The 18,591-nt window shown below is 36.9% G+C and overlaps 1 protein-coding gene across 1 annotated transcript in view; it reads right to left on the bottom strand.

The window, feature by feature from the left end:
• The window catches only part of DPY19L2 (dpy-19 like 2), a 97,071-nt gene that overhangs the window by 18,819 nt on the left and 59,661 nt on the right, over window positions 1–18,591 (bottom strand). Inside the window, exons 14-17 of the mRNA XM_040472275.1 lie at window positions 17,312–17,413; window positions 16,152–16,223; window positions 12,802–12,848; window positions 1,709–1,733 (exon numbers count right to left, since the gene is read on the bottom strand). Coding sequence (XP_040328209.1) covers window positions 1,709–1,733; window positions 12,802–12,848; window positions 16,152–16,223; window positions 17,312–17,413 — 246 coding nt within the window. The remainder of the gene's footprint in view (window positions 1–1,708; window positions 1,734–12,801; window positions 12,849–16,151; window positions 16,224–17,311; window positions 17,414–18,591) is intronic.

Genomic DNA, 18,591 nt, shown 5'->3' with positions numbered 1-18,591 from the left:
TCAGGTGCCCCAAGGTGGGTTTTAAATACAGTATAATAAAATATGAAGTATGAATGTGCGCCACTAAGTAAAGTGGACAATGTGACATGGCTGACTTGCATAAGAGCAGCTCACGTTAGGTGGTAGCATGTGGTGAACGATTAACATCACGGACTCTGCTGCTACATGGCCTGGGTTCATGGCCCTTGGTTCCACAAAGCTAAGGTCATTTCAGCTTTGCGACCCTAAGTTACTCAATTTCTCCATGCCTCAGTTCTCTTTCACCTGTAAGATATACAAAATAATAGTACTTACCTCAATGGGTTGTTGTGAGAATTAAGTTATAAAGAGACATAAATCACTTCCCCAAAATGCCATGCACACAGGACGCAGTAAGGGCTGACTACTACTTTGAGGGCATTGGAGACGGACTGCTAGTGTTCAAATGCAAGCTTTAGTAACAAATAGCTGTAGACCTGACAAAAGCTATTTAATTTCTTTAGGTCTTCACTCCGTGGCCCAGACCTCTTTGCTTTTCTGCTCAGACAGGCAGCTAGACTTCATTTCCCAAGCTCCCCGGCAGTCAGGCGTGGCCGCATGCCTGAGTTCCAGCTGCAGGCAGGAAGTTCACATTTCCATTTCCAGGCCTAGCCCTTACAAAACCTCCAGAGCACCCTCTTCCCTCTTCTTTCTCCTTTGCTGATTCAATGCAGACCAGCGCATCGATCCTCCAGGGCAGGCTCTTCCCTGTTCCTTCTCCTGTGCTGACATGAGGCAGACAAGTACATGGGCCCCAGAAGCCACACGCTGAAGATGGCAGAGCTATAAATGGAAGGAATCTGGGTTCCTCAATCACTGCCTGTTGGAGGGCCACCTGCTAACCAGGAACTCCTAGTTTTAACTTTATGTCAGCAAACAATTAAACTTCTACTGAGTTAAGTTACTGAAATGTTAGTGTTTGTCTCCGTAAAAGCTACTATCATCTAATTAACATAATTTTCTTATTTGTGAAGTGGGAATAATATTATGAGAATTAAACAGCACAGTACATGGCACATAGTAACTACTATAAAATATTCATTATCATTATAGGTTGTTTTCATTAGGTTCAAATTCAATTGCCCTCTCTTGTAAATTTGACCTTACCCTTAAGACTCAAAGTGCTAATACTTAGGAAATCTTATTTCTAGCCCCTGATGAGCTTTCTCTTCATATGCCACAAAATAATTTAGCACCATATAAAATGTTGTCTTGTTTGCATCATGTCTGTTGAAAAACTATACACATTTGAGGGCAGAAACATTGCTATTCCACCTTCTGTGTCCGGGAACACTGCTAAGATTGTAGCTGACTGACCATCAAGTCCATGTGTGGCAGCAGGCCACCAGTCACAGGGCCACGGGTATCCACCTGGATAGGCTCTAGCTGACTAGAGCTATAGGCTTAGTGGGCTAGGAATTTAATGCTTTTATTATTGAACGGATAAAAGAATGAATGAATTAATGAAGGTAATTTAATTATGCTCCGTGGTCGTCAATGAGCCTTCTGGTTTTCAAATCCTTCCTACTGTTCAAAAGAGCAGACGGAAGCATGGGAAGGATTGCCAAAATGTATTACCAGTGCTGAACCACAGAAGCACGACTGACAGTGCAAGGCAGTACCTTTGTGAATTACCCTTGAACTAGAATTTAACACACAAATATAGCAGAGATTAAAATGAAAGCCTTACCTCACCATGTTCAAGGAGCTGTTTTCTGGAATAAAAAACATTCTGTATTTATTGAATGTCCACTATGATTACATAAAAATAAACTGCATTTATTTGTTCTTAGATTTAAAAAATTTGATTCTCTCTAAACTATTCAGTAACATGAATAAAAAAAATAAAAATGTTAGACAATATCACTAAAAATTACAGCAATATGAAGGCAGGATTGACAGTTATCCTATTTAAGGTATATAAAAAAGCCATGCTTTGGTTAAGATAAAATAGGTTTTACTGATTGCAGGAGATTGTACCTCTGTGTGAATTTTTAAAAAAGAATTTATATTAAATATTCAACCATGACAAGCATATATATTGTTTTAGATAAGTACTGCTGGACTTCTGAGTTACTTTCATTTTTGACAACTGTAAGTACCATGAACATCCTTGTACATAAAACCCTGAGCATCCCTGAATACTTCCTTAGGATAAATTTCTAGAATAAACATTATTGGGTAAAGCATATAAATATTTTTATTTCCAGAAGAGCTTATGTCTAAAAGTTCACAAGATTTGTATGGTGTACCTACTGAGCTCTAGGCACTGTGCAGGGAACACGGCATTAACAGTGTAAACATTGCCCTTCTCCTCTTAGGCTGCATGTTAGACTCACACAACAGGTACAGAACTATTTCATTGTTCCACTGAGAAGACTGGAGACTTCAGTTTTACATGCAGAGAGGCCTTCTTCTAATATGGATTTGGGGTTGGAGAGAAAAGTTACACAGTTTAAGTAAGAAAGTACGAAGTAAGGGAAGTTCAAGGGCACACACAGATCCAGAGATTTTTTTTTACTTTTTATTTTTTATTTTTAAAGGCTGGTCAGGGGAAGGCTTGTCAGGAAAGCATTGCAATCACCAAATTACTCTGCTTCCATTGAGGCCCCTTCCTGACTTGCTCAGTGGAGGGAGGGGCCAGGGGGTGTGGCTTCCCACTGGTCCTGAAATCTGGGCACAACAGAATGCTGCAGTGAATTGCCTTGTGCAGAGGAGAGGCCTTGAGAATAGCCACTGATGTGAATAAATCTAGTAGCTAATTTAAAATGTGAATATACAACCAAATCTGCAAACAGAAAAATTAATAGATAAAAATTAAAGAAATTAAATTGATAAAAGCAACAACAGATTTTCAAAAAAGAGAGGCTAAGCACAAGATGAAGAGACCCTACAATTCTCTGAGGTAAAGAAAGATGTGAATGTTCAGATTTAAATGTCCCACAAGTTAACAAACATGTAAAGCACACACACAGCCACACGTACATATGCACATGCATATCTTAAAACTCTATAAATTTCCAGAGAGCAAAACTTTATATAAAATTTCTCATGTGTAGGGGCTCAGTTGGTTGAGCGTCCAACTCTTGATTTTGGCTCAGGTCATGATCTCACCGTTCATGGGTTTGAGCCCTGGCTCAGGCTGTGTGCTGACAGCATGGAGTCTGCTTGGGATTCTCTCTCTTCCTTTCTGCCCCTCCCCAGCCTATGCACTCTCTCGCACTCTCTCTCTTAAAATAAACAAACTTAAAAAAATTCTCATCTGTAATGCTCAATGCTAGAAAACGATAAAGCAACATCTACAAAATGCTGAAAAAAATTCCAGGAATACCTATTAAACAAACCATCAACTTAATGTGAGGGCTAAGTAAAGGTATTTTTCAAACAAGAAAGCACTCAGAAACCCTTGGGAGGAAAACACTGTGGCACCACTCCCAGCAGGAGCTGCCGTTGCACCGCTCTGGAGGCAGGGCTGCCGTCCCGCACAAGCCCTCACACAAGCCCTGTGCATATCAGGTAGAGAGACATGGCCACTCTGCGTACACCAGCATTTCAGACCTCTGTGGCTGCTCTGCAAACACCAATGCCTCAGGTGTGAAACCAATGCTGCTGCAGGCTAGCCAGAACCCCAGACCCACTGTTGCTTTATGAGTGCCTGCACTCCAGACCCCAGCCTTGCGGTCATTTGATGCATATCCGTGTCCTGCAAATTGTCACCAACGTGAGCCAGCCAGTGCCCCGCACCCTGAAGCCATTGTTTCTCCATGAATGCCCAGGCTGCAGTCCCCGAATTGTGCCTGCTCCACGTACACTCACATCTTAGGAACCAGATTCACCACTACAGGGGGCTAGCCAGAACTGCTGGAGCCCAGAGCCGCCATTGCTCTGCAAGCACACGAGTTCCAATCCCCAGGAACACAGCTGTCCCATGGTCACCCACGCATCAAACACCACTGCCACCATGACCACAAGGGCACCCACAAGACAAACCCAGTGCCAAAGGAGATACCGGTGGTCAAGATACCTTGACCACAACGTGCACCATGGGAGAAAAGATCAAGTGGTCCCCAGAAGTTTCACCACTGCAGATCCCAGCAGATCACCACCATTACAGACATCCACAGCCTTGGTCATTGAAGATGCCTGCAATCTTCACTGACGCTAACCTCAGCTGATAGAGCTGCACAAATACTACAGTGTTGAGCCTTCCCCAAGAATGGAAACAGCACACCTTACCTGGCTCCTTGCACCCACCTGCAGGTAAAGGTCTTTCCTCACCAAACCAGACCCTAAAATCTGAAAGAGGTGATTGCTCCATGAAATTGAAGAGAGCAAGGCAAGGCTACAAGAAATGAAAAATCACGGAAGTGTAACACAGTCAAAGGAACACAATAATTTTCCAGTAACTGACCCCACAGAAATGGAGATCTATGAATTGCCAAAGAATTCAAAATAATTGTTTTAAGAAAGATCAGTGGACTACAGAGAGTGCAGACAACTAAATAAAATTAGGAAAACAATACATGAATAAAACAAGAAGTTCAACAGCTAGAAACTATAAAAAGAACCAAACAAATTCTAGAGCCAAAAAATACAATAAATTAAATGAAAAATGCAATATACAGCATCAATACCATACCTGATCAAGCAGAAACAAAAACATGGGAACTTGAACAGTGATTAATTTGAAATTACCAGTGAGAAGAGAAAAAAAAAAAAGAATGAAAATGAGTGAAGAACGTTTATGTGAATTATGGAACACCATCAGAAGAAACAATATTTATATTATGGCAGTCCAACAAGGAGAAGAGAAAGGACAGGAATCTTATTTAAAGATCAGCTGAGGGGCGCCTGGGTGGCTCAGTCGGTTAAGCGTCCGACTTCAGCTCAGATCACGATCTCGCTGTCCTTGAGTTCGAGCCCCGCGTCGGGCTCTGTGCTGACAGCTCAGAGCCTGAAGCCTGTTTCAGATTCTGTGTCTCCCTCTCTCTGACCCTCCCCCATTCATGCTCTGTCTCTCTCTGTCTCAAAAAATAAATAAACGTTAAAAAAAAATTAAAAAAAAAAATAAAGATCAGCTGAAAACTTGCCAAATCTGGAGAGATCTAGATATCCAAGCACATGAGGCTCCAGGTACCAATACAAATTAACCCCCCCCCCCAAATTCACTAGACCCATCATAATGAAATTGTCAAAACTAAAGACAAAGAATAAACTGTCAAAGCAGTAATTATCTCATAAAAGGGAACCCCCCTAAGGCCATTAGCAGATTTCTCAGCAGAAACCTTGCAGGTCAGGAGAGGATAAGATGTTATATTCAAAATGCTCACACTAAAAAATCTGCCAACAAAGCAGGGCATCTGGGTGGCTCAGGTGGTTAAGCGCCTGACTTGATTTCGGCTCAGGTCACGATCTCATGGTGAGACCAAGCCCATGCTGGGTTCTCTGCTGCTGGCGCAGAGTCTGCTTAGAATTCTCTTTCTCCCCCTCCCTCTCTCTCAAAAATAAGAAATCTAAAAAAAATCTTCCAACTAAGAATACTTCACCCAGCAATGCTATCCCTCAGATAAAATGAAATAACTTTCTCAGACAAGCAAAAGATGAGTGAGTTCATCACCACTACACTTGCCTTAAAAAAATGCTAAAGGAAGTTATTTATGCCACAATGAAAGAATGCTATTAGTAACCTAAACATATATGAAAATATGAAACTCACTGTAAAGTTAACTACACAAATTAGGAATACTCTAATGTTGTAATAGTGGTATATAATCACTTAACTCTAGCATAAAGGTAAAAAGACAAAAGTATTTAAAAATAGAGCCGTAATAATTTGTTAATGGATACCACACAGAAAGATCTAAATTGTGATATCAAAAGGATAAAAAGGGGAAGTGAAAGAAAAAAGCTAAGATTTTGTATGTGATTGAAGTTAAGTTTTTATTGGCTTAAAAGAGACACTTACAAGATGTATTATGTAATAAGCCTCATGAGAACCATAAAGCAAACAACTACAGTAGATACACAAAAGATTAAGAGAAAGGAAACAAAGCATACCAGTATGGAAAAGGAAGACAGCATGAGAAGAAAGGAACTATGAAACAGAAAGCATCTAGGTGGCAAAACAAGTCCTTATCTATCAACAATTATTTTAAATGTAAATGAATTTAATTCTCCAACCCAAAGAGAGTGGCTAAACAAATTATACATAATTTAATTTATTTAGGTGTTTTGCTGTTGGATGCATATAGATTTATAGATGTAGATGCATATATGTAAAATGGTTTTAAGAGCATGTGATTCTTGATCTTGGGGTTGTGAGTTCAAGTCCCACATGAGGTATACAGATAATTTAAATAAAAAATTTTTTAAAAAAGAAACTCATTTTAGCTTTATGGACACACATAAAGTGAAAGTGAAGGGATGAGAAAAGATATTCCACTCAGATGGAAATAAAAAGAAAGCAGGGGTAACTCTATATATCATATATATAATATATATATATAATATATATATGCATACATATCATACATACATATGCATACTATATAAGCATCATATATATATGCATACATATATATGTGTGTGTATATATATATGCCTGTATATACACATATATATGTGATATACATATATATCTATACATATGTATATATACATATATACATCTATATCTATAAATCTATATGCATCCAACATCAAAACAACTAAATAAATTAAGCAAATATAAATAGATCAGAGAGGAGAATGAGAAAGCAATGCAAAACAGTAGAGGATTTCAATACCAATTTCAACAATGGATGGATCATCCAGACAGAAAATCAGTGAGTAAATATTGGACTTGAACTACACTGTAGACCAAATGGACCTAACAAATATATACAGAGCATTTCATCAACAGCAGTAGAATACACATTCTCCTCAGATGCACACAGAACAGTCTCTAGGATAGATCCTATGTTAGGTCACAAAACAGGTCAATAAATTTAAGAAGACTAAAATCATAACAAGTATCTTTTCTGACCACAATAGTATGACATTAGAAAATCAATAATAGTAGGAAAGAAAGAAAATTCATAAATACATGGAAATTAAACAACCTAATCCTGAACAATCGATGGATCAAAGAAGAAATCAAAAGAAAATAAAAAATATCTTGAAACAAATGAAATAAAAACACAACATACCAAACCATGGAATGAAGCAAAAGCAGTTCTAAGAGGGGAGCTTATCCTGGTAAATGCCTATTTTAAGAAAAAAATATTTCAAATAAACAATTATATACCTCAAGGAAGTAGAAGAACAAATGAAGCCCAACATTACCGAAAGGAAAGAAATAACAAAGATCATAATAGAAATAAATGAAATAAGAGACAAGAAACAACAGAAAACATCAATAAAACTAAGAGCTAGTTTTTTTTGAAAAGATAAACAAAATTAATAAGCCTTTAGTAAGACTAAAAAAAAAAACGAGAAGATTTAAATAAATAAAATCACAAATGAAAGTGGGGACATTAAAATTGATACCACAAAAATACAAAGGATCGTAAGAGACTACTATCAACAATTATACACCGACAAATTGGACATCTCAAAGAAACATATTCCTAGAAACATACAACCTACAAAGACTGAATTACAAAGCAATAGAAAATCTGAATAGACTTAAAACTAGTAAGAAGACTGAATAAGTAACCAAAAATCTCCCCACAAAAAGAAGTGGAGGGCCAGATGGCTACACTGGAGAATTCTACCAAACATTTAAATAAGGATTAATCCTTATTTAATCCTTCTCAAATTCTTCCAACAAATTTAAGAGGAAGGAACACTCCCAATCTCATTTTATAAGGCTGGCATTACCCTCATACTGAAGCAAGACAAGGATGATAAAAGAAAAGAATATTGTAGGCCAATATCCCTGATGAACATAGATGCAAAAAACTTCAACAAATACCAGAAACCTATTTCAACATCATATTAAAAGGACCACACACCATGAGTAGGTGGGATTTATCTTTGCAATGCTAGGATAGTACAATACATACAAATCAATAAATTTGATGTGCCACTTTAAGAGAATGAAGAATAAAAACCATCTGATTATCTCAACAGACACAGAAAAAGCATTTGACAAAATTCGAAACCCCTCCATGATAAAAATTCTCAACAAATTAGGTACAAAAGGAATGTACCTCAACACAATAAAGGCACACACGGGGCGCCTGGGTGGCGCAGTGGGTTAAGCGTCCGACTTCAGCCAGGTCACAATCTCGCGGTCCGTGAGTTCGAGCCCCGCGTCAGGCTCTGGGCTGACGGCTCAGAGCCTGGAGCCTGTTTCCGATTCTGTGTCTCCCTCTCTCTCTGCCCCTCCCCCGTTCATGCTCTGTCTCTCTCTGTCCCAAAAATAAATAAACGTTGAAAAAAATAAAATAAAATTAAATTAAATTAAATTAAAAAAAAAAAAAAGGCACACAGCTAACTTCATACTCAATGTTGAAAACCTCAAAAACTTTCCCACAAAGATGAGGAACAAGACATGGGTGCCCACTCTATTTCCCTCCAGCACTGTATTGGAAGTCCTAACCAGGGCAATTAGGCAAGAAAAATAAATAAAAGAAATAAGAAAGGGAGAAGTAAAACTGTTTGCAGATGATGTGATCTTACGTACAGAAAACCCTAAAGACCCCACCAAAAAACTGTTAAAACTAATAAATGAATTCAGTAAATTTGTGGAATACAAAGTTAACATATAAAAATCAGTTGCATTTCCACACAATCACAGTGAGCTATCTGAACGGGTAATTTAGAAAGCAATCTCATTTATAATAGCATCAAAAACAATAAAGCACTTAGGAATGAGTACATTTCACCAAGGAGAGACCTCTACACTGACGACTGTAAGACACTGATGAAAGAAACTGAAGACTACACAAATAGAAAGATATCCTATGTTCTTGGTTTGGAAGAATTAATGTTAAAATATCCATACTACCCAAAGCAATCTACAGATTCAAAGCAATCCCAATCAAAATTCCAATGACATTTTTCACAGATACAGAAAGAATGATCCCAAATTTCATATGGAACAACACAAGACCCTGAATTTCCAAGATAATCTTGGGAAAGCAGAATGAAGCTGCAGGTATTATAGTTATTCACTTCAAACTATATCACAAAAGTATAGTAATCAAAACAGTATGGTACAGGCATAAAAGTGGATACATGGACCAATGAAACAGAATATAGAGTCCCCAAATAAACTTATGTGTATATGGTCAATTTATCTTTGATAAGGGCACTAACACACAATGGGAAAAGGATAGTGTCTTCAATAAATGATGCTTAGAAAACTGGATATTCACATGTAAAAGAATGAAATTAAACTCCTACTTTGTACCACTCACAAAAATTAAGTTGAAATGGATGAAAAGCTTAAATGTAATACTTCAAACCATAAAACTCCTATGAAAAAAAAACAGGGAAAAACCTCCTTGACATCGATCTTCACAATGATTTTTTGAGTCTGACACCAAAAGCACCATCAACAAAAGCAAAAATAAACCAGTGGGACCACATCAACTAAAATGTTTCTGCACAGCAAAGGAAACCATCAACAAAATGAAAAGGCAACCTATGAAAGGGGTGAAAATATTTGCAAACTGTGTATCTGATAAGGAGTTAATAGCTGAAGTAAATAAGGAACTCATACAATCCAATGGCGATAAATAAATAAATAATCTGATTTAAACATGGGCAAAAGACCTGAAGAGACATTTTTTTTCTGAAGGAGAACAGGAAAAATGCAAATGTGCTCAATTTCATTAATCATCCAGGAAATACAATTCCGAACCACAACGAGATATCACCTCACTACTATTGGAATGGCTATAATCAAAGACAAAAGATACGTGTTGATAAGGACACAGAGAAAAGGGAAACCCTGTGTACAGTTGGTGGGAATGTAAATTGGTACAGTCATTATGGAAAGCAGTATTGGAGGCTCCTCAAAAAACTAAAAAGAGAACTGACATGCGATCCAACCATCCTACCCCTGGGAACATATCAAAGGAATCAAAATCCATATTTTGAAGAGATATCTGCACTTCCATGTTCATGGCAGCATTATTCATAATAGCCAAGATATAGAAGCAGCTGAAGTGTCTGTCACTGAACACATGGATAAAGAATATGTGGCATATACAAGCAAGGGAATATTATTCAGTTTTAAAAAAAAAAAAAAGGGAATTCTGCCATTTATGACAACATGGATGAACCAGGAGGGCATTAAGCTAGGTGACACAGGTCAAAGAAAGACAAATCGTTTATGGTATCACATATACGTGGAGTCTAAAAAAGAAAAAAAAAGTAAATTCAGAAACAGAGTAGAATGGTGGTTGCCAGAGGCTGTGGGGTGGGGGCTGACGCGGGTGATGTTCATCAAAAAATACAAACTTTTAGTTGTAAGATGAAAAAGTTCTGAGAAAAGAATGTACAGAATAGTGACTATAGTTAATAATACTGTATTGTATACTTAAAGTTTGCTGAGAGTAAGGATCTGAAGCATTCTCATATACAAAAAGGTAACTGAGAGGTGATATAGGTGTTAGATGTATTAATCAACTTGATTGTGGTGATCACTTCGCAATATATATGTACATCAAGTCATTGTGTTGTACACTTTAAATATATACTTATTACTTGGCAAAAAATAAACATTATGAAAGAAAATATGAGGAAGTAATTTAATGATTTTGATGTGGGTGTTTCTAAGGAAATTAACACAGAAAATGTATAGTTGTGACTGTACAGAAATTCTAAACTTCTATAAAGCAAAGATCATTAATAAACTATAAATTGACATCCTAGAAGAAATGTTATACATGTAATAGGCAAAAGGTTACTGTCTATAATATAAATTAAAATACCCTACAAATCAATTTTCAAATGGTCAAGAGATACAAATACACCAGACATTTGAAAGATGTAAAACTTCCCTGGTAAAGACGGATAAAATAAAATGAACCCCCCTGCTTCCCCCCACCTTTTTTTTTTTTTTCTTTTTTTACCTGTGAGAAAAAGTTCAGTTTGATAACACTGGTGTTCATGGAGATACAGAGAAATGGACACTCCCATCATAAGTTCTCAGGATTTATCAAATTATAAACATTTATAAATTATGGTTCAAAAGTCCCATTTCAAATATTCTAATACTAAATATTCTAAATATTAAAATAAGTATGCAAAGAAATATGTACAGAAATGTTCATTACTCTTAGCACTTGTTGTTATGACAAAAAGATAAATATAATCTTAACGCCCATTGATGAGGGACTAGCTAAGTACTTGGTAATCACTCATATGAGGAACAATAAAATGTGGAGACCACTACAAAGTATGAGGAAGATCTAGGCAGATACCCAAGATAAGCTGTTAAATAAAAATAAAAAGTTACATAACAATATTGATTCTATTTTTTATAAAACTATTGTTTTTGGAAGTGTTTTCTAGAATGATACATATGAAGCCATTTGCGATCAGCACCAATGAGTAGTAGCTCTAAGGGAGGGAAACATTTCCTCTTTTCTTGAAATATTATTTCATCTGAATGTATTACTGTACACATGTATTATTTTTGTAATTTAAAAAACTCCTCTGCCCATACACACACACAAGGCTGTCACTTTCAGGACTGTAATCACCTCCTTCCTTTGAGCTAAATATCTTCCACCCTTTGGTCCCCTCAAGTCTGTCCTCTTCCACACTGTACCCTCTCAAATATTTGAAGACAGTCACAAAGTACTTCTCAATCCTCTATTATCCAATTAAATATCCCGGGTGCCATCATATATTCTTTATGTGAATAGTTCCCATGGCTCTAAAAACATTCTTTTTACTGCATCAAGGCATATTTGCCTGGTCTCTACCTGACCAGAACAAAGTCTATTAAGATTTAAGACCCAGAACATGGGTCTATTAAGCGCCTCGATTTGGATTTCAACAAATAAGATTTAACCATTTCAAACATAGGGTTCTGTTTAGCTCTTCTAGCAACCATAAGAAATGCTTTACTGAAAATATAAGCATGGGGTATGGAGCTCATGGAAACTCTCTGTACTAACTTCACAAATATTCCGTAAATCTAAAACTGTCCTAAAAATAAATTTCATTAAATACATCAAATTTAATGGTACAGCTATAAGTATAAAATTTAACTTAAGATATTCCTCAGAAGGAAATTTTCTTCACAATCTACTTCTCATGTCTGGTAGCAATGTGTGATTTGAGTTATTTTACTCACATATGTTTTGCAATGTGTGATCTGAGTTATTTTACTCACATATGTTTATGCCATAATTCTAGTGACTTCACTAAAACCACCAAAAAAAAAAAAAAAGTGATACAGCAAATGGCTTTACAATAAATGGAGAATAAACTATTTCATGATTATGCAGAAAAACAAATAATTATGTTTTCTCTGAAAGTCAAAAAAAACCTGCCCAAATAAAACTTTAGCTTACTTCTGCTTATGGACTTTAAATTCTAGCCATATATTAAAGTTTAACTTGATTTAAACTTTAAATTAATTCAAATATAAGTATCTCCAAAACAAGTCCAAACACATAAAAGAAATCTCTAAGAATAATATATTCAGTCTTTTAAGAGACATCTAAGATTGGTTCATGTCTTTCTTAATCAAAATGCTGATTTAATATACATTCATTTAATATTACAGTAGTTATTTGGTAACTGAAGACAGTATGATTTAAAAACAATTACAATTACCTTTGATAGGTGTTTGCAGATAAGACACATAAAATATCATGAGTAGCCTGTGAATAGAATAAATTAAACTTTTCTAAGGAATTATGTGACATTTAAAATGCTCCAATTCATTAACGTAAACACCCCCACAAGGAAAAAGTATCTTAATTGTTAAAGTGAGTTCTCAGAAACACTTTAATCCCATCTTTGCCCCAGGCAAATATTTTCTTGCCATTCTAAGTTCCTCTGCTATTAAAAAAAAAGAAAGGATTGTTGGAGTAAATCTTTTTTTTTTTTTTAACGTTTTATTTATTTTTGAGACAGGGAGAGACAGAGCATGAACAGGGGAGGGTCAGAAAGAGGGAGACACAGAATCTGAAACAGGCTCCAGGCTGTGAGCTGTCAGCACAGAGCCCAACGCGGGGCTCGAACTCACGTACCGCGAGATCATGACCTGAGCGGAAGTCGGCCGCTTAACTGACTGAGCCACCCAGGCGCCCCGGGGTAAATCTTTTTTAAAAAACTGTTTATTCATTTTTGAGAGAGGGAGAGTGCACAAGGGGGTGGGTGGGGGAGTAGGGACAGGGAGGGCAGAGAGAGAGGGGGACAGAGGATCCAAAGTGGGCTCCTTACAGCAGAAGAGCCCAATGCAGGGTTCAAACTCATGAACCATGAGACCATGACCTGAGCCAAAGTCTGCCGCTTAACCGACTGAGCTCCCCAGGCACCCCCGCTGTTGAGATAAATCTTTAAGGTCCATTTCAACATTAAAATTCTAAGCCCTTACATGTGGACAACTCTTTACTAGAGTTTGTTTGTATTTTACTGGGAGGGAGGTGGGCTGAAAGTGGGGAATTAGTTTCTCTAAAGGAGGCTGCTTCTCCCACGTACTTTCAGAGAGGATCTTAACCTTCCACGCAAAGTGGGAAACTCTCCCCCACCCCTACCCACCTCCCTCCATACTCCATACACTGCAGTCCATACTCCTGCTTCACTGAAACTCCAGATTATTATAAAATTATTATGGCATATCTGCTTCCCTGATCTCAGCCACGAGTGAGCACTGGGAAGGCCAGTGAGCACCTCTGACAATGTACCACAAGATGCTGAGGGAGGGAGGAGAGCAGGAGGAGTGAAGGGGAAGGTGGGGGCTAAATTGGGCCAAGGAGGCTTTAGCTACAATCCTATGCAACTTAAACAGTAAGATAAAAACCTTATGGGGAACTTAAAATTTTAAACTGTGAAGGATATGCGCCTTACAACTTAGAAATAAGCAATGAAAAAAAATAGAGTGAAATTTGAACTCTAATTTAAAATTAAATCTAAGTTTATAATCTTTAACTTCTCTCATTTGTTCAAGAGCATTTTTTATGGATGAATGTTTCAAGTGACATGAGATTCTAGTCACTTAGGCAAGCACGAAGCCTATTTGGTGGTATAGTTGATAGAATATATGCACTTAGGGGAGTTTAAGATTCTGTAGTGTCACAGAAAAATCATACTATATATGCCTTCTTTCTTTCTTCCAGAAGTGACTTCACACAAATGAAAATGTAAATTTAGATCAGAAATATCTTTGAGGTGAAAAAGAAACCACAATGGGACAAATAAAGATGAGGGGTTTACCTGGAGGCAGAAAGGAGTTAAGCTGCAGGGATGGGTGTGTGTGTGTGTGTGTGTGTGTGTGTGTGTGTGTGTGTGTGAGAGAGAGAGAGAGAGAGAGAGAGAGAGAGAGAGAAGAGAGAGAGAGAGAGAAAGAGAAAAAGAGAGAGAGAAAGAGAGAGAGAGAGTGAGAGGACATGCTAATGCACATGCATTTGAGCTGTGGTATGTCTGGGGGCGAGTACTATGTTTATGAGTCTTGGATCTTAATTTTAAAAAATAGTAATAGCAGATCTAGCTCTCATCTTCTCGGATGCCAGCTATCTCCTCACTGAAGAGTTAATTCCTGCATTACCCCTTTAAGAGTAGCCTTGGAAGAATACCACAGTTTGCCATGATGGAATGGAAACAGGCTAGTGGAGAGCTAGGCAGAGCCCAGGGGACACTGCTCTAGTTTACCCATTCCTTCTTGTTACCTCTAGCCTCTTTCCAAGTGGTCCCTAGGGAACTGGGTCAAGGGAGAAACAACAGAGATCAAGGTAGAGACAGAGGCTTCTCATAAATTGTTCACATTTTACATGAAAACACGGGAATGAGAAAACGTGGGAACTGCAACCACACACACAAGGTATGCACCATGACTTTACACATAGAAAACTAATTGGATCAGGGCTACCCCTGGTATGGTGGCAGAGAGATGCTCCTGCTATCTATTTAAAAGTCTATGATAAATACATACTTGAAAGGGCGGGCCTACGCCGGCCGACTCCATCTTGCTCTGTGTCCTTCACCTTGACCACACCTCCTCCCCTTGAGTAACCCCCCCCACCCTCACCTGCCTAACAGGACTCGGACCCTTCCCCAGCCAATCGGCTGAGGCCATAGCCATTACCTCACTAACTGCCCCTAGGCCCCAATAAAACCTTTGTCCTTTTGAAACTCTCTCTTCTCTCCCCGGTATCTCACCACTGCGTCGGTGCAGGTAGGGGATTGAGCTCGAGCTAGCGCGAGTAAAGGCTCTTTTGCTTTTACATCGGACTTGGCTCCCTGGTGGTCTTTTGGGATCACGAATTCTGGGCATAACAATACTGACTTAAGACGACTTGTAAACAGTATCATAAAGATGGTTCAAAATTGCAAAAAACTAAGACCCAGGTTCTTTAGGGTTTCAGATATACCACTTCAAGACCAAGAAAATCTGTCACAGGTATTTTAGAATATTATTTCTTCTATCATTAATAATGTTTTCTTTTGTTGGGAAAACAGTGAACACACAATGACTTTTTAAAGAATGTGTGTAGAATTTCTCCTGTGAAGGTCTTAAAGCGGATTAAGATTTCCTTGAATGTGCTTTATATTTAAAAGCTACCAAACTGTCATCTTCCTTTCACAGCATCTATAACAATTGTAATTCTTTAGTTATTGTGTGATTATTTGCTTAATGCCCCACCCCGCACCCACACCCACCAAGAATGTAAGTTCCAAGATAGAAGCAGGCCTGTTTTATTTGTTCCAGTGGACTGACAATGTGAATATAGTTCATGGTACATAGTAGGTAACTGACAAAATTCTTTTGAAAGAATAAATAAGAATATCTTTTCTAATGAGGCTTTCTAAAACCCACATAATACTAGATAAAGATCTGAGTAAGCAATCTGTTTTATGGGGGAAGGGTTCACCCTAAAAATAAGATGGAATTCTGAACTACAATTCTATTATAGCCCTTATCTTGAACCCAAAAGCAAATGATAACAAATTTTTAAATATACCTTTTTAAAGATAAAATAAGTAATCAACATAACAACTGGAAGCAATAATGTCTTTGTGTATCTCAATGGAGTCTGAAATAAAGCAAATTGTTCAAAAGTCATTTATTAAATTTTATATTAAGTGAGTAAAAACTTATGTCACAATGAAATTTCATAAAGGTAAAAATGTTTTTGCCATTGATATTATGTATATTTATCAACCTTCATCTTCTAATACAAGAATGAAAATTATAAAAAGTTATACAAATGTACCAAAGGTTTTAACGGTAAAAACTATCAAAACAAAAATTAGCTATATATTATTTTTCTCCTTCTTTTGGTTTTATCTTTCCTTTATTTATATAATATTAATTTTTAAATTTTGTGTTTACTGATCCCCAGGCCCTATATTATCATTTCCTGGGTTGCAAAGTTCCATTATTTTCACTGGTGAAACTAGAGCGAACAAGGAAGAAAGTCAGCCTACATACTTACTGTAAATATGAATAAGTACTGAAATGACATTAGCAGCTAAATAATTCTCATGACCCATTAATGTGGTCAGAGTGATTTACCATGTCACTAAATTAAATACTTTCTTGAAGGCAGAAGCCAAGCCATTTTCCTCTTTGCAGCCAACAGCCTCACAGATAATTAGTGCTCATAATAGTTTTTGAGTAAATGTATGACTGGTTGGATAGATAAGAGAATAATGTATGATTAATAGTATATCTTTCTCGGCACCATTTTGTTAATGATTTTTATAATATTTGATGTATTAAATGAAACATAACTAAAGTTTTTAAAAACCAAAACAAGAACTTAGATTTATTTTTCATGAGTAGTCCCATACTTCTAAGTGACATACACTATTAAAAGTAATTGAACTGTACTAATAGTAATTCACTGTGGATCAAATAGTATGGTAGGCACTCTTCCTGGATTATCTCATTCAACCATCATCAAGAACTCTTTAAGATAGGGGTCACTGTTTACTCATTTTACACATAAAAAAAAAACCGGTAAGGAATGCTTATGATTAGTAAAAATTATAGTAAAAAGATGATAAAGTTGGTTGTCTCTGAATAAAAAATTTGAGTTTCAGACTAAAAGGAAAACTTAAGAGCAAAAGACCATCATACCTGTAGAGAAGGAAAAAAAACAAAGAAAACTGTTCATACCGCTTTTTCCATGAAGTCAAATTCAGGAGCACAGGTGTAAATTAAGGTATCAAAATCTGTATACCTTAAGATTCTGGCTGCTATAAGGTCACTCAGGCGAATCTGGGAAGAAAATAAAGTAAAAGAAATTAAAATTACACTAATAATTATGGTCAATAATAACTGATTTGTTGTAATATTAAACAAAGTCTACAGAGCAGATAAATCCAAGGTACATGGACGGCCCTCAAAGAAAACAAACAAAAAATTCAGTGAACAATACATTATTATATACTGAATTATGAAGAAAACTGAAAACAAAGAGAAATATCAAAAGAATGAAAAGCAGAAAGAGGTCAGAAAAAATAAGCAGACATGATAATATAAAGAGTGAGTTAAGATCAACAATAGCTGGGCAGAAACCACCATGTAGTTAATCATGAGATTTTATAATCATTTCTCAAGAAGAAAACAGTCTCACATTAACCCTTTTTACCACACAGTGAAAAACATGAATAAATTTCCTATGTGTTGTCATTTTCACAAAGTTGCATACACTGATTACAATTTTTGGTGTTTCTTGAATTTTTCAGGCATATAGTCAAGCCATTAAACATAACAGCTATTCATCATAAGAATTATAACAACTACACACACGACTTTGATTTAGTTACTTGATCTCCAAGGCCTCTGAAATAAACATCACCAACCAAACTCAGTGTAGAACTCTTATTTTCAGTTATTTATTACCCACTGTCAGTGAGACAATTGTTTTTCCACTGCATTCTCAGAAGGCCAGAAAAAATATTTGGTATATAAACCTTAATTCAAATTATTTTACAGAAATGAAATTATTTTATATCAAGTGTAATAATTATCTGTGGTTTTCATTTATTTATGGTTCCCCCTATCTACCAGTAGCAAGGATAATTTAGAATTGACTTCATTTTTCTAATTTTGACTGGGCATGATGACTAATAATTTAAACCACTTTCATTGCAAGTCTTTCGCACAAGTGTCACACACACGAAACAACTTAAGAGTACCGGGGGAGGGGCGCCTGGGTGGCGCAGTCGGTTAAGCATCCGACTTCAGCCAGGTCACGATCTCGCGGTCCGTGAGTTCGAGCCCCGCGTCGGGCTCTGGGCTGATGGCTCAGAGCCTGGAGCCTGTTTCCAATTCTGTGTCTCCCTCTCTCTCTGCCCCTCCCCCATTCATGCTCTGTCTCTCTCTGTCCCAAAAATAAATAAAACGTAAAAAAAAAAAAAAAAAAGAACCACGAGATCACGAACTGAGCTGGA

Source organism: Herpailurus yagouaroundi, unplaced genomic scaffold, assembly GCF_014898765.1.
Source record: "Herpailurus yagouaroundi ecotype Mexico unplaced genomic scaffold, PumYag 100, whole genome shotgun sequence".
NCBI classification, from domain to species: Eukaryota; Metazoa; Chordata; class Mammalia; order Carnivora; family Felidae; genus Herpailurus; species Herpailurus yagouaroundi.
This window is presented reverse-complemented; position numbering and strand designations above follow the sequence as displayed.